Source organism: Phocoena sinus, chromosome X (assembly GCF_008692025.1).
Source record: "Phocoena sinus isolate mPhoSin1 chromosome X, mPhoSin1.pri, whole genome shotgun sequence".
NCBI classification, from domain to species: Eukaryota; Metazoa; Chordata; class Mammalia; order Artiodactyla; family Phocoenidae; genus Phocoena; species Phocoena sinus.
The window spans coordinates 47,721,944-47,739,167 of NC_045784.1; the positions used below are offsets into that span (position 1 = coordinate 47,721,944).

General features: G+C 52.4%; 1 protein-coding gene across 1 annotated transcript in view; it reads right to left on the reverse strand.

Moving 5' to 3' along the window:
• FGD1 (FYVE, RhoGEF and PH domain containing 1) overlaps positions 1-17,224 on the reverse strand; it is a 36,384-nt gene that overhangs the window by 13,591 nt on the left and 5,569 nt on the right. The window contains exons 2-8 of the mRNA XM_032619915.1: positions 5,497-5,670; positions 5,015-5,192; positions 4,451-4,889; positions 3,076-3,165; positions 2,241-2,389; positions 710-866; positions 466-604 (exon numbers count right to left, since the gene is read on the reverse strand). Coding sequence (XP_032475806.1) covers positions 466-604; positions 710-866; positions 2,241-2,389; positions 3,076-3,165; positions 4,451-4,889; positions 5,015-5,192; positions 5,497-5,670 — 1,326 coding nt within the window. The remainder of the gene's footprint in view (positions 1-465; positions 605-709; positions 867-2,240; positions 2,390-3,075; positions 3,166-4,450; positions 4,890-5,014; positions 5,193-5,496; positions 5,671-17,224) is intronic.

Below are 17,224 nucleotides of genomic sequence, written 5' to 3' on the forward strand. Positions count from 1 at the left end.
CTCTTTCTGGGGAGCTCAGCTGTGGAGATTCAGTAAAGAGGACTTGGCCTGAGAGGGTCAGTCTGGGCTCTTAGCCTGGTGGCTCAGTCCCTGGGGGTTTAGACTCAGTTTCATTTTGCACTTGGGACAACTTCGTTTGAGGAGAAGTCAAGGGGTCAGCCTTGGGGTCTCAACCTAGGAAACAGATGGCTCCCTTTAGGGGATCTTTCTGGGTATGCCCCTCAAACTCTGGAGTTCCAGTTGGGAACTTCAGACTGGGGGGGGGGGACTCCTGAATGTTCTGTCTGGGTGCTCAGGTAGAGATCTCAACCTGGAGGTTCATCCTGGGGTCTCATTCTGGACCCTCAAGGTGGGCCTTTCAGTTTGGAGGTCCTATTCTGAGATCTCAATTACGTGGCAATGGAAGGCTGACCCTGTGAGTTAAGTCTTGGGGTTGGGGGGACAGGGCCCGTTGTGTGCACTCACTTTGGGCATCCTTGCTGTCCGGGGAGCCATGGGGCAGCTTTAACAGATAGTCCTTGAGAAGCAGCTCATAACGGGGGATGCGCTGCACAGGCTCCAGCATGTGGTGCTGCAAGGTCAGGTTGCCACAGGCTTCCTCCTTCTGTGACAGGCAGAAGCAGGAGGGTTCAGGTCTGGCCAAAGACCCTTGACTGGGTCCCTGCAGACCTGTCCACCCCAGTCGGCCCCATCCAGCTTCACTGCTTACCTGCACCTCATGGATGATCACTTTAAACTGGGTAGAGCGCTCTGTCCAGGTGTTGACCAGCTCCACGGCCCGGTCAAAGTTCTTCACATACTCGCCGTACATCTTGAGGAAGGGTGCCAGCTTCTGCAGGATGTCTCCAATGCGTGGGTAGCGGTCCCTAGGGGGAAACAGGGGCTGATGTGGTCCTGCTGATCCTTGTCCCCCACAATGTCCCCACCCTGTAGGCCGGTCTTATCTCAGTCCTGGAAATCTACCTCTCAGCCAGTCTGCTCCTTTGGAAATGCTGCTTATATTATAAACAAAGTAGGCCAAAAGGCTCAGTTTGACCTGAGACCACGGCCTGGGCTGCCACCCACCCCAACTCTGCCCTGCCTTGAGCACAAGGGATGACACGTCCTGGAATACCCGCTCTGACCTTACTGCAAGGGCCACTTCATACACTGCTTTTTGATTCTGTGCCCAGCCTTGTGCTGGGTGATTCTGGGGACACAAATGAGTCACACTTAGCTGAGCCCTGAGAGGGTCACTGTCAGGTAGGGGAGGGCAAAGTAACCAGGCCTGGTTGCACTCCTCAGGAGTCACAGTCTACTGGAGGACACAGAGGACCAAACCTGGTCCCAGCCTTCATTGGTCACAGTCTGCTGGGGGAGACATGAGAACCAGCCCTGGTTCAGCCCTCAGGGGTCATAGTAGCTGGGGAGATGTAGGAAGTGACTTCATGCCAGCCGTCTGTGGTCACACAGACACGCTTTATCCTGTGGGTGTGGGGAGCATGGAGATGATTTAATCAGGAAGTGACATGGTCTGATTGTTGTTCAGAAAGACCATTATGGCAGGTGGTGTAGATGCTAAAGGATGAATTGGAAGAGGAGAGCTTGGAAGCCAGGAGACTGCCTATGAACCTTGCCCTTCTACCTCAGGACTCAGCTCAGATCTCACCTCCTCCCTGAATCCTTCTTTAACCCCCAGGCTAGTTTTGGTCCCTTTATCTGGATTCCCACAGCCTCCCATTCTCAGCTCTATCATAGCACTGATAAAAACAAACAAAAACAAACAAAACAACAAAAAAAAACAACAGCTCACATTCATTTAGCACTTATTACATACCAAGTACTGTTTTAAGCTCTCTACATGTATCAACTCATTTAATCCTTAAAATAACCCTACAAGGTAGGCTATTACTATTACCCTCATTTCACAGCTGAGAAAACTGAAGCAGAGTAATTTAAGAAACTCGCTTAACATCATAAAGCTAGCAAGAGGCAGAACTGGAATTTGACCCCAGCCAGTTTGGCTCCTAACCTCATACTCTTTAGAGCTTTGCTATTATTCTGTTGTAATTTTCTGAGTCCTGATCTGTCTTTCATTATAGATTGGGAGGGCCTAGAAAGCAGAGGTTAGGCCTGATTCTTTCTGTGAAAGGTGGTGAGAGGAGAGGGCAGGCAGGAACGAACTCTCGTGCACACATCTGGCCTGGGCTCGGCAGGCAAGTGGACAGGAAGGCGGGCAGCCTAGGTCTGGGGCCCCTCACCATTCCTCCATGCGCTTCTCTAGCTCAGGCAGCAGGAACTGCTGGTGGAAGCAATAGATGGAGCAGATGTTAGAGAAGATGCCATGGACGACGTCAGCCGGGAAGGAACTGCGGTTCCGAGCTTCTTCCAGCAGCCGGGCGCAGAACACCTATGGGGCAGGGCAGGAGAGATCAGCCCAGTGGGGCCTGGGGCTTAGCTGGGCAAGGGGCAACTGGCAGGTGAGGGCAGTGTCTTTGGGCAGCTCTGTGGAGTTTTGGGATCAGCACTGATCTTGAGACTGAGGAGTGAGGGAATGGAGTTTGGCTTATAATGTGGGGTTGGATTTCAGGTTGTCAAGGTTAGGATCTGAAGGTAGGCATTGGAACAATGAGAAGTCAGGATCAGGGTCAGGGTCAGAGAGAAGTTTGGAATTAGATCCATTCATTTAACAAATATTTTTGTTCACTGCCTGTGTGCCAGGCAGTGAACAAAGCAGACAAAAATTCCTACCCTTAGGGATTCTAGTGGGTTTGGGGGTCAGGAATAGGTCCAGGGTTAGAATGAGGTTCAGAGTGTGGTTCACAGCCAGGGGTTAATTCAGGATCTGGGTCAGAGTTGCAGTCAGGGCTGGTATACCTACCCAGGTTTAGGAATGAGGGTTGATACAAAGATCAAGCTTGGGGTCATGAATCAGAGTTGGCTTCAGGGATAGGATGGGGGTCAAGGTCAGAGGGGAGCCTTACCAAACTCTAGATTCTGGCCCCAATGGTAGGGTTGGGCTCAGGTCCTATCACTTCCTCCTTGGCACCCGCCTACCAGGTCCTGGTGCCCCGGCACCCCTGAGGGACCATTCACCTGATCCAGGAGGTGGAGCCTGGAAACATAGGCTTTCTCGGTTTGCAGGAGCTCATTGGCAATGTGGAACACCTTCTGCTGCACAGTCAACTGCAGAGAGAAGAGGCAACTGCTGGTCCATCATCCTGTACCCTAATCTTCACAAAACCCCCAGAATTCTCAGATAGTGCAAATGCTACTCTAAGCCTAATGCCACCCCGAGATAACCCTACCTCCCATCCCTGAACCCATAAGCCCCACAGGTTCACCCCTAACTCCCCCGTGTTTCGTAAAGGTCACCCCTCAATTCTGATACTGTGCACTCCTCATTCGGTCACTCATTCACCCAGCCATCTGCTCCCTCTATTCATTCAGCATAGTGTAGTGGTTAAGGTGTGGGCTGGAAAGTCAGACTTTCTGGGTCCAAATCCTAGCTCTGACATTTACTAGCCTGCATAAGTTGTATAAATGCTCTGTATTTAAGTCTCTTCATCTACATATACAGATAATAATAGGACCTAAGTCCATTTGTAATTGAGAAAACAAAATCATTTAATATAAATAAAACATATTAGACTATGGATTAAGTAGACTATAAATGTTATTTATTCACCCACTCAGTTCACTGTCAGCAAAGGCTTACTGAGTACCTGGGGTGTGAGGAAAACCCAAAAGTATAAAAATGTATAAAACTCATTGCCTGTTGGGCCACTTGCCTGTTCACTGGACACATATTTGCTGAGTCCCAGACCTCGGCCCCCACATTTGAGCCGGGTTCTGGCGGAGCAGGTATTCTGGCTGCAACCTAATTAAGTGCAAGGATGCCTTTGGAAGCAGTGTTAGGCTGCTGGGGCACAGAAAGGGATTCCTGCTGCTGAGAGCCTTTGTCCACAGCCTCAGGTTCCTAGGGGGCTCTAAGCTCTTGTGGCCCTCCGGAGGCCAGCTGTCTGGAAGTCTCTCTGGATGTGAGACTTTCCATTTTACAAATAAGGAAACTGAGGCTGTGGTGGGGCAGCAGAGACTTGCCCAATGTCACATAGCTACTGAATCTGGGGATTTTCTAGTTGGAACAGGACTTTAAAGATCCCCAACGATGATGCCCATCTTCAAGATGGAAAAACTGAGGTCCAGCTAGTGGTTCTTGGATGAGGGTAGAACAATTTTCCTAGTGGGCATTTGGAACTGTCCATGGTCATTTTTGTATTTACAGTGATGGGAGGACAGCGTACAGGTCTGCTACTGATATTTAGTACCAGGAGACCAGGGAAGCCAAACATTCCAAGTGGAAACAATGCCCTGTTTCAAGAAATACTGAGCTGGGGGAAGAAGCAAGTGTAAAAGCCAGGCTCCTGATTTCTCCACACAGTCCTGCCTCTCGGTGAACGTGGGTCAGTACCTCCACAGACTCTTGTCTCTCCATCGGGGGCACTGGGATTTCTCTGTCCTTCTCATCCTCCTCCTCGTCATCCTCCTCCTCCAGGTCACTATCAACCTCCTGGGAGCTGGGTCGGTGGGGGTCGGCCAAAGCAACAGGGACACTGGCCAGGGCAGGGAGCCCAGGGCAGAGGCTGTGGCTGGGGGGCCCATCATCACTGATGAAGCAGGTCTCCTCGCTGTTGGATGGTGAGCTGATGCTGTCAATACCGCTGTCCCGATTGGGCACCTTCTCACCGTCCCGGGGCCCGGGAGCCAGCAGGAACAGGCAGCGGGAGGCCTCGCCCTCGGGGAGGTGGGGCACTGGTGGCTGCAGGGGTGGCTGTGGCAACATGGCTGGCTCTGCGGGACCTGGGCTGGGGCCAGGGGCTGGCCTATCCGAGGCAACAATCACAGGCTCTCTGAGGTGGGTGGTGGACACACATGAAGGCAGGGTATGAGCTTGACTGAGAGGCCTGTCTTACAACTGTCCTTTATATCCCAGGCCCACCCTACCCCCACAGGGTCCCCTGGGGACCAGACTCACCTTTCAAATTTCTCAATCAGTGAGGATACTGCTGCAGAACTGAGGCTGGCCTCTGCCCTGGAGGCCAGGCCCTTGGCTACTCGGGGGTCTGCAGGCAGTGGGCGTGATGGCGGGGGTGGGATGGGCTCAGGTGGTGGGGGCATCCGGGGCATCTGCAGGTAGCTGGGCTTTGGGGGGACTAGAGAGATGGATGGGAAAAAGAGGGGAGATCCCAATGGGCTGAGTTTGGAGTTGGCTGTCATAGCCAGACCACAGGCCCCTCCACAAACCCCCAGTCTGTACCTTTGCCTGAGGTAGGCACAGAGCAGGCCTGAGGTGAGATGCCAGTATGCACATGTTAGCCCCAGGTCTCAGCCCTTTGCCCCTAGACCACAGTGCTTCCTGTCCTTCTAACAAGCCTTCTCCTCTCCCACTGGCCAACCTTTCCCCTCCTGTGTCCCCTCTCATGGGCCATTCTTCTGCCCCTCTCTGGACCCACTTACCCTGTGGCTTTGGGCCCGGTGCCCGCTTCAGTGGTGAAGGACGCTGGCTGGGGGTTTCAGTGGGGGGACCTGGGTCTGAGCGAAGTCGCTGGGGACCTTCTGGATGAGGCTCAAGGCTCTGGCCAGGGTCAAGGGACAAACTTTTAACCAGGATACGGTTTCCCTGGTGCAGCCCTGCAGAAAGGGAGAAACTGGGTATGAAGCAACTGATTACCCCAACTGGGAAGCTGTATGTCTTAGCAGGTACCTGTGATATCGGGTTTTCCTGAGCCCCTTTCCTGGCCACACTGCCTTTCTGGGAAGCCTTTACCCCAGCCGTCGGACGGGGAGCCAGGCCCAGGGTTGTGGCTGGCTGTTTTCAGTAACAGACAAGAGTTCTTTGTGATTAGTACATTGATTTCTTGTTATGTCAGCAGGCATTATTATTAGGGAGTTTAACCAGGCTGGGGGTGAGCACGAGCAGCCTATGGTTTGTGTACATGCTTGCACTCTTGTTTATTTAGCCACAGTGAGATGCTGAGCCTAAACCATTCTTCACCTTTTTTCTTAAGGTCCTGAGGATATCTGGACTTCCTTTTCTATGGTTTTATATAGCTGAAAATGATGAAATTATATTTCATGAACAAAAGTTTTGCTTCTTAAAATGCCAGCTTCTCACTAATCTGTACTATCCTCTATTTCCACACCTACACACACAAACACACAGCCAGCACCCAGAGTTCAGGTCATAGGAACAGCTTTAAACAGGCAAAAAAATTCAGAAAAGGGAGGCCTTTTTGCACTGTCCCTCTTCTTTCACTGTGGGCTCCCTACCTACCTTTGTCTTTGGGCCTGGGGGAGATGATGGTCACATTGGGGAGAGAAGATTCAGTCTGGGAGGTGTGAGGAACACCCCCCTCCCCGCACCAAGGGATGGCATGTCCTAAGGGAAGGAGTGTGGCCTGGATGGGCAGGGAGCTGTGGTGGGTCTCAGATGATAGAGACGAAGGGGAGGGGGAAGAGTAGAGTAGAGAGGGCAAGCCCTGCATGGCAGTCTGAGGAGCTGGATGACTATCCTGTGGGCAGAAGGGAGCCATGAAAAGCTGTTGTAGGGAAGGATGCAGGCAAACAGGTGTGAGGACGAGAGGGTGAATGGCAGCCAAGAGCCCCCAGAGCTCCCAACCACATATGGTGCCAGTTTTGCTGTGCCACAGCCACGTGGCCTCTCACAGCCACAGAGAGTCTGTTAACCTGTGTCACACAGTCTCATATATGACCAGTCACAAGTGGGTCCACCCAGTCACAGAGACACATGGGGTTATTTACACTGTTTCACTTAACTTTGGGGCCGCACAAGTTCAAACATCCAATCATGTGCAATCACACTTCTGAAAACCTGGTCACACATAGTCACAAAGACCCACAGTCACAACTTCACATATTATCACACAGCCTCACAGTATCACATGCACCAGCAAACGTGGCCATGCACAGTCACAAAGATGCAAGTCACACAGTGGCAAATCTACAATTTCACACACAGCCTCATACAACGATCACCCAACCACTTACCATCATATACCCACTTACATACTCTTCAAATATGATTCCACCGAGTCACAAAGATATACAGTGCCATTTATCCTGTACCTCACAATTGCAGGGCCACAGGGTGTCATAAACACCAGGATATGGTGTTGCAGGTTCACACACCTGCAAACGGTTCACACATTGACAAGACTATAGCCACACAGGGTCATTATACCATGTCAGACACAACCTTGCACAGTGGCAAAACAGCACAAAGTCACATGCCAGCATGTACCCAGAAACACAGACACACAATCACAGACACATGGCATAATTTACTATGTCATACTCATGAAACAAACATGTCCATGGAGTCCCTGGGTCTTAGGGGCTCAGGTATACACACCCACATGACACTTGCCTCGTGGTCTAAATAGTCATGGTTTCACACGCGGCCTCTGTTGCAAAAACATACAGCTACAACACAAAGATACCCTACCGGGTCACAGGCAGAAAGAGCAGCAGGGAATTTTAGCTCTCCCAGTCCTGGAGGGAAGGGAGTAGCCCAACCCACAGGGTTCCAGCAGCTTCCCAGGGTCTCTGACTCCATCCAGGCTACAATCCAGTCGCAAAGGCCCGAGGGGCCTCAGGCCATGGTCCCCTCCCAGCCCTGAAGGAACAAGGTGCCCCAGGCCACAGGCTGAGGCCCCCACCCCCACTCTGTACCTGGCTTTGGGTGCAGTTTCCTTATTTCCTTTCCCACCTGAGCAGGCAGGGCCCTGGCTGGGAGGGAGAAGGTGCTCCTCTCAGCTCAGCTGGGCTGCTTACCCTGCCCTGCTCAGCACATCCTGGCCTGGTCCTGCCCTGTCCTCCCCCTGGGCTTGGGGTTGAGGGGGATGAATCACCTGGAGGGCGGCACATGCAGAGACATAGGTCGAGAGACAATATGGCTAGAGAAAGTGAGAGACACAGAGAGCAGCTGAAAGGACCAGAGATCCAGAGAGCAAAGCCAGGCACCCCATCGTGCAGAGACCCCTCTCAGGGTTACACACATAGGTGCCAGGGTCCCAGGTGCCCCTTGTCTGCCTCCTTGGGCCTGGAGGCGCCCACCTGGCCCTGTCTCCACACCTCAAAGCAGGCAGCCCTCCCTGGGCAAGCCCTCCCACCCAGTCGGTACAGGGCAGTGGGGCCCCTAGTTGGGGCCTCTCCCTCTCTCCACTGCTTGTCCCAGGGATAGGGTGACCATGCCACCCTCTGTGGCCTTGCTCTGGCCCACTCTCTGCTCCCTCCTCACCCACCTCACCTGGGAGCGCACAGATGGGCCTGCCCCTCCTTTCTCTCTGCCTCCTTGCAGGCAGCCATGCAGAATGGGATTCAAATATTCGGGGACACCCTGGATTCCCAGGTGAGAGGGGCAGGGACTGTCAGCCCAGTTTCTAATGAAGAGATGAAGGCAGCGAGAGGGGCAGTGACTTGCCCGAGGTCACACAGCAAGTCAGTGACAGACTTGTAGCAGACTGATCTGAGACTGGACTTCTTAACCCTGCTCTCCAAGAGGAAGCTCGGAAAGAGGGGAATCTAGAGGGGCAGAGGTGCGCGTCAGTGCTTCCGAAAGTCATGAGCTAGTGCGGCTAGTAAGAGCAACACCCCCAAGCCTGCCCACAGATTATGACAACAGGGCTTCAGTTCAGGAGCCTAGGCCTGGCCAAGAACCAGGCAGGGCTCCACTGAGGGAAGATTCAAGATCCATCTCTCTCCTATTGAAGGGCTCCCCCTCCCTGTCCCTCTGCCTACATTTCCCTGTTTCCTCCTATGTTTCCCCTTAGTGGCCCCCTTGGCCCCAGGTCTTGCTCCCTTCGGGTGGCTAGATGGACCTCCAGCTCAGGTCATGCCACTTATCTGTGCAAGAACCTTCCATGACTCCCCATTGCCCATGGGGAAAATAGAAGCTTCCCAGCTGGTTCTCTATGGCCCCTCAAGACCCTGCTGAACTCCCTGGCTTCCTTCAGCTTAGTTTAGTCGCCCCAATACTTCTGAGCTCTGCTCTGAGCCTGGTAGATTCTGTGCTGGGGGAGCTGAAAATCCTATCTCTGCCCTCAGGGAGCTCTGAAGGGGGGTCCTTCCCCTCCCCTAGATATCACAGCCCTTCCCACTTCCCCATCCCATCCCCACACCCCTTAAGTCCTGCACTGATTTTCTCCAGTCCAATTTTTTACATTTAATTTAATTTTTTTGGCCAAGCTGCTCCGCATGTAGGATCTTAGTTCCCCGACCAGGGATGGAACTTGCGCCCCTGGCAGTGGAAGTGTGGAGTCTTAACCACTGGACCACCAGGGAAGTCCTCCAGTCCATTTTTTATGGTTGATAATCCACAACATTCTCTCTTACACATGCACGTACATCGACACTCACACCCACACACCTGACAAGGTCTTCCACCAGCACTGCCCCCTTGACCACTGGCATTAGAACAGAGGCCACAAAGGGCATCTCCCTCCCCGCCACGAAAGTCACACCACCAAATGCTTCCAATGCAGGGGGCACAGGTTCGATCCCTGGTCTGGGGTGGGGGTGGAGAAAACCGTAAAGACCTGGTGAGAACCATAAAGCTGCTCACACGTCCACATGCAACACGCTTGGCACAGGGTGTGCACACACAGCCATACTCAGGCGTCTCTTGTCACTGATGGGAAACACGCCCTGGGCACCCCAGGATGCCTGGGTGTGGCCCTGGCTCTGCTGTGGGCGTGGGGTGCGCCCTCTGACAGGCCCCTCAGCAGGCCGAAGGGCAATCTTGATCCTGACCCTGAGGGAGCGCCCAATCTCAAAGACAAGAAACTCTCATTCAGGAAAAGCTAAGTGCGGCTCAGGAAGTGCAAGGGGGTCAGCCTGTCGGGACTGGGAAGCTCAGGGGAGGGAGAGGCCAGGGACAGGATGGCCAGATAAAATACAGGATGCTCAGTTATGTTTGACTTTCAGATAAGCAATGAATAATTTCTTAGTATAAGCATGCCTCATGCATACTAAAAATGTATTATGCTATACTAAAAATTTTTTGTTGTACATCTGAAATTCAAATCTAACTGTACTTTTTTGGGGGTGAACTCCAGAAGCCCTAGTCAAGGAGGGATTCTAGTGAATGAGGTGGAGCCAGGCCTCCGAGGTGGCACCAGGCAAGCTGTGGGCTCTACCCAATTTCCCTGCAATGGGTACCTGAATGCTTATGACAGTGACATTATTTCAGGGATCACCTTGAATCTGGTCTTATTTATTAAAAAAACAAAGTCAATAATTAAAAACCTGCGGTACTTGACCATTCCAAAGAAGGGTGGCATGATCACATTCACTGACCAGACTGCATGGGTTAAGGTGTTGTGAAGCCTTCACTAGGAACATCTGGCTCAGGAGTAACACAGACCTCAGTTAAATCCCAACACCCTCACTTACTAGCTGTGTGACCCTGGGCAAGCCTCTCCATCTATCTGAGACTCAGTTTCCTTGTGTGGAAAATAGGATAATAATCACAGCTCCCTGGTTTTGAGGAGTCCATGAGACAAAGAAGGGAAAGAGCATAGTGCTCCCCCACCCACAGAGCAATGTGGCTTGAACTTGAAAGCCAACAGAACCGCACATCCACAAAGACACAAAACTATGCACACAGATACATAAACCCACAGACCACAGGCTGCAGCCCAACACAAAGCTATCAACACACTGAGAAACGTGTGCAAACCCAGCCAGAGATGGACACAGAATCCAGCCCCACTCTCCTTGGCAGCTTCTCAGATCAGGGCGGGATTCCTACTAGAGGCGGAATGGCAGAGAAAAGACAATGGTATCCCATCCCCCATTCAAATTCAGTTCAAATATAGAAACCAAACAAAACCACAAAATAAGTGTCAAGAAGTATAAGAGAGTTTGGAATTTTCCCATGACAACTTACTGTTAGTGAAATAGCAAACTCATTCCAAAAATTGTTTCTGGTAGCTTCATGCCCCTGCCTGGCAGGTGCCCTTGAGCATGTGCTTCTGGGCTTACTGGCAGAGTAGGTCTACCATCTAGCTGAGTTTGAGGACCATGACTTTACCACTGGAACTGGACCCTTACCTCTTTCCGAGAATTTCAGCTCCCAGCTCTCCCCATCCCTGGCCAGCAGCACCCCCTCTCCCTTCTCCCAGCTTTAGCCTTGGCTTAATCTCAAGACAGCTAATAGGACCCCAGACTGGACCTCAGCCATTAACACCCTGGTGACATGGGGAATCGCTTCACAACTCTGGACCCCGATTTCCCCCATCTGCAAAATGGGGAGAATATGTGTGTGCTTCTCATTGTGAGGAACTGGTGAGATGCTATTGTGGGCAGAAGCCAGCCCTAGCACTCAGGCCTCCTGAACCCCAGTGCATGGTTCTCCCAGCAGCCCTCAGCCTCCAGGCTCAGAGGTAGGCCCCTGGGACAGTTGAATTCCTGGGGGTGGGGTGGGGTGGGGAAAGGGAGCAGAGGGAGTGGAGAAGAAAGAACAGCAAATAAGAAAGTGTCCTTTGGGCAGCCAGCTCCGTTGGGGGGCTGGGGGGGAAGGGGAGTCCCTTAGCTTGAGAAAAAAGCAGAGGATAAAGGTGGAGTAGCTGCCCCACCTCTTCCCACCTGCCCCTTGAATGTGAGGTCCAGCCCAGCTGCCCTGCTCCACCTTTGCAGCCAAACTTGCTTGGCCTGGCAGATGTTCTTTCTGAAAATTTAAACACAAAGCTCTGTCAAGAATGAGAAATGCAGGGGGAGCTGTCTATAGGAACCCTGTGGCTAGCCCGAAGATCCCTTCCTTGAAGTGGACTGGTCTTATGAACATAAGGACTCTGCAGAAAAATGGGGGCACCTTTTGCAGAGTGAAGGCATTTTTGGAAAGTGGGAGCCATTCTGGCAAGTAAGGAGCTTCCTAGAATGTTCCCTCTTGAAAACTGGAGAAACTTTCTGTAAAATGAAGGTCTTTTGGATAAAAAGAAAGCTCCTTCTGCAAAGGGAAAAAGTTTCTGCAATATGGAGGCGCTTTCTTCAAAGTGGAGGGACATTCTGTAAAGTGAGGAGAGTTCTATAAAGACCCTTTTGTAAAATGGATGATGTCTGTAAATGAAGGACCCTTTGACAAAATACAAGACTGTTCTGTAAAACGGAGGAACTCTTTTGTAAAATGAGGCTCCTCTGTAAAGTGAAGAACATTTTTGTGAAGTGTGGACCCTTGTGTAAAGTGAGGACCTTTTTGTAAAATGGGACAGGGGATGGTGAAGATGGGGGTAAACTGGAGAGCGCATGCCTCACTTAAAGTAGGGATGGCAGCTTCTCCCCTCTGTCTAATTGTCACCTTGCAGTAATGGGGGCCCTGCATTTTCAGGTCTTCCAATATTTCAAGAGAATCAGAAATCCAGGCTTTTATGTGAAATCCCCTAATTTTAAAAACAGTGAGTAGGCCACAAGAAACTTTTGAGTCAAATTAAACTTGTGGGCCACCAGTTTGCAACTTGCAATACCTGAGTTAGATGGTCCTTAAGGTCCCTTCCACCTCTGCCATTTACCTCCTGCTCTATCTGATGTGCTCTGGCCCTAGGGCAGCAGCTTTGGAGTCCCTCCTCTACCCCCTGGAAGGGCCCAGTCTCTTCTGGGCCTGAGCACTCTCAGGGAGCTGGCTCATGCAATACTTGTCAGCAGTTCTGTGAACTGGAATCTGCCTTTCGTACTGTCTGGTCTTCTGCCTTGTGCAGGATGCCTGGTGAAAAAAGCAGGAGACTGCAAGACCTTTTAGAACTCTCTGGAACTCAAGGTGTTCAGTTTTTTGTGGAGGATATAAGGTATGAGGATTCAACTGTTTGTTGAGCTCCTACTCTGCACCAGGCATTTTGTTGATGCTTTCCTGCAGGGCATCCTCCTAACAACCCTGTATGCTATTACCTCCATTTTATGGATGAGGAAACTGAGGCACAGAGAAACAAAATAACTTGCCTGAGGATACACATCTAGAAGTGGTTGAACTGAGACTGGATCCCAAGTGTGTCTGTGTCCAGAGTCACAGAGCACATCCTCAGTCAATGTTTGCTGAATTGCGAAAGAAATCACATTGGGGGCGGTGGGGGGGAGGTCAGAGAACTTTCTAAAGGAAATGGTTTTTGAGTTTGGCCATCCAGGTTGTTTTTTCAGGTGTAGATAGACTGGGCACAGTCCTGCAGGCAAGGGAAGAAAAGTGAGCAACGGTGTGGATACTAGGGGTGGGGAGGTGAAGAGTGTGTTTTGAAGGGCACAGTGACCAGAGTCTTGGGTTTGTTAAGAACAGGAGGAAGGGGCAGAAAAAGCCAAAAGACAGGCAGGCACCCTCCTTCTCCACCAACCACTACCACCAAGATACAGACCCATAGGGGCCATGCAGAGGCAGGCACTGGCACAGAAACACATACACACACACACACACACACACACACACATACACACAGTCTACATACAGAGACCCACACGCAGAAACATCTGGAAATGCCCCAGGGGCTTAGAGCCAAGGTGTCATAACACAGGAACACATAACATATACAGACCCAAAGACACACACAGACACACATGGATATATAATGACACACACTCAAACATACACATGGATATACAGAAACAAGAACATTAAGATATACACAAAACAGACCCATGGGGACAAAGACAGCGAGGCAGCCAGGCACATGTGCACGCATGCGCACATACACACACACACACACACACACACACACACACACACAGCCACATGGGAGCACAGACAGCCCATCTCTCTTCCAGTTGCTTGATTGCTGTTAAGGGCCTAGCCACCTCCTCCCAGCATCTCTGGACCTGAGGCCAGAGAAGGCTGGGGGTGGTAGCTCCACCCCCAGGGAGGGGCTGGGGACTTCAGAGGACAGGAAGGGAAGGGAGTGGAGCTGCAGCTGGGAGCACTGGGGGCAGTAATTACCCAGTGCTGGGGCTGCCACGCTGGCTGTGATTTCCCTCCTCCTGAGGACAAAGCCGCTAGGGGATGGCCTCTCTGACCCCTGCTGTGTGTGACCCCAGAGCCCCCAACACCCACCCCTCCCCCTCCCCCTGCCCCCACACCGAGGCCTGGTCAAAACTGAGAGTTGGCAACACAGAAAGATCATGACGGAAAAGGACCGAGAGAGAGACTGGGACAAAAACAAGGAGGAAGAAGACAGGAAAACTACAGAGACCCAGAAAATCGGACAGCTAGAGAGGGAGACAGGAAAAAATGGGCGGGGGCGAGTCAGAAGGGAGACAGAGACAGTGAGGGATGCAGGCCCAAAGAGGCAAGGGGACAAAAAGAGCAGACCAGGGCCACTTGTTGAACATGGCTACAATGTGCCATGCGGAGTGCTCTGCTCTACCTGTGGCATTTAATCCTAACAACCCTAGGAGGTGGGGATGCTAACCCCATTTTGTAGATGAGAAAACCGACGCTCAGAGGGGTGAGGTGATTCGCTCAGGATCACATGAAACTAGAAAGTGGCAGAGCTGGGTCTGGGGGGCTCTCACCACTGCCTGCCCCTGACAGGGACATGGGGCCCAAACAGAGATCCCTGAAGGAATTCTCCGGAGACAGAAGCTGTCAGGGAGATCTGGAGACTTGGAGCCCCTAAGAGATGCAGAATGAAAGAGCCCAGTACCTTCCCTGCCCCCTCCCCTACGCCCCGGGTGGGGGAGGGGGCCGCAGCTACACCTGGAACGCATTAGGCTGGGAGGCCCCGCCTGGGGAGCAGGGAAGAAGCTGGAGAGGGGGGCAGAGAAGGTGAAGGTGAAGTTGAAGGCAGCAGCGTGGGCGGCGGCGAGGGCCTAGCAGGCCCAGGCAGAAGGGCTTCTATGCCAGCTTCAGCTCCTTGGGGGCAGCGCTGCCAGTCCTGCCTTTCCCGCTTTCTACAGGCGCCTTCCCTCCCTGACTTAACCCCTTCTCTGCAGGGGCCACGGGGAGGTGCTGCGGAGCGCTGAAAGCCTCCAGCAACGGGAAAAGCCTTCAGTTCCCTCTCTGGGCCTCAGCCACACACCTGTGCCCCTCACCCTCCTGTCCTTAGTCTGGGGCCCAGATGGACACAATTGACGCCTACTGGGCACTGCCCCTTTTTCAGGCTCCTCAGACTCAGTGCATCTTAAAACCCAGCTCTATCCCAGCCCCTAGTGGCTCTTCCTCCTGTTTCCCCACCCCAGGAATGGCACCTCCAGCCACCCAGTTCCCTAAGCCAGAGGCTGGGCTTTCTCCATGACTCCCCCTGCTCCCTTAACTCACACGTCCAGCCAGACCCCAAGTCCTACAGACTCAACTTCTTAGGAGGGCAGGAATCCATAGACTATTTTTCCCACTCTAGCCTCCTAACGGGTCTCCCTCCCATCCTCAGGGCCGTCTACAAGGTATTCTCCACACCACAACCAGGTTATGAAAACACAATCCCCTTCAATTTCTGTAGCCCGGTGAAGGGCTCCCCTTGCCTCGGGGGTAAACTCCAAACTCCTGAGCGTAGGGACAAGTAAGGCCCAGCCTGAAAACACTTCCCCACCCCCACCCCCACCCCCACCCTCCAGCCACAAAGGCCTCTTGTCTGTTCCTCGAAAGTGCTCTCCTCTGCCTGGGGCTTTGGCACATGTCATTCTCGTGGGCCTGAACAGCTTTTCTGCTTCTCCTTACCTCTGGACTATTTATCCATGGGATCTCAGCTCAAGTGTCCTCTTTTCCCTGCCTGCCCCCTCCTCATCTGTTCCTTCAGCACCTGTGCTTGGAATTACCTGTCATGTATGTCTTCCCTGCTAGAAAGGAGCTCCACGAGGACAGGGACTGAGCCTGCCTTTTGTTGCCCACCCAGCAATTCACACAGGGCCAAGCACAAAGTAGGTACTCAATAAACATTTGTTAAATGAAGAAATGTCCTCCTTCTTCCCCTCTTGCACTCTCCCTTATCTGCTCACCAAGTACTTAAGGATGCTCTACTATATGCCAGACAAATGTGATGAACAGGTCCTTGATGTTACAAATGGGGAAACGAAGGCCTTGAGGTGGGAAGGGAAGCCTGAGGGCACAGTGAACCAAGGGCAGAGTCAGGAGTGCAGAGGTGCCTTCTGCTATTGCCCTCATCCTTGTCTCCAGCCCTCTGTGTTTTGAGGTACCTTTTGGAGGTGTGATGCCTTCCAGGTCCAAGGAACTGGGTACTGGAGCCTGGAGAGGCTGGACTCACTGCTCCAAGGATGTCTGCTCTCTCCAGATGAGGGCACTTAACACTTCTGGGCTGGGCAACGGCAGAGTGCACTTCCTGTCCTCATTCCAGACAGGTCCTAGCCCCACCCAGCCAGCGTCTGGCCAGCTCCACATCTGCCTAAGGCATTTAGCTAACTGGTCCCCAGAATACCATGGTTGGCATCTGTCTGGAGCACTGGTAGCTGCTGCTCACCCTTGAAGGAGCAAGTAGCCCCAGCCTGGCTGTCCCCTAGGGGCAGAGGCACGTGAAAGGGCCGAGGAATGGGGGTGCCAACCATCTGCAGCTGGAAACTTCAATTCTTTTAGTCCTGTCTGGAGAAGTCCTTTTTGCAGCTACCCAGTCTTTACACTTTGTTGTGTTTGTTTGGGAGGCCCCAGCTGACTAGAAACCAAATCAGGGTCTTTTCCCAGACACTCCCCTGGAATCTCAAACTGCTGCTCTCCAAAAATCACCAGCAGAGCCCACCACCCCCTCCTGTCAAGAGTCCCCTCTTCTCCTTTCCATGAGCAACCTCCCTCTATGGTCTCTCAGGATGCCCTCAACAGGGAAAACATGGAAGGAGCCACAGGAATTTACTTCACCAATGTTTGATTTGCTTTTCAGTACTCCCTCCATTCTTTGCAGCAGCCACTACCCTGGGTATATGTGAAATGGGTCTCAGCTTTATGCAAATATACTTTAAAAACTGCTCCTCCCCCCACCCCACCCCCAAATGACATTTCTAAGGCAAAGTTTGGGTGACTCTGCTGACCTCACTATCTGACCTCACTATCCATGTCTTCAAGGATGGGACTGGGGCTTCCCTGGTGGTGCAGTGGTTAAGAATCCACCTGCCAATGCAGGGGACACGGGTTCGAGCCCTGGTCCAGGAAGATCCCACATGCCGCAGAGCAACTGAGCCCGTGAGCCACAACTACTGAGGCTGCACTCTACAGTCCGCGAGCCACAACTCCTGAAGCCCACACGCCCTAGAG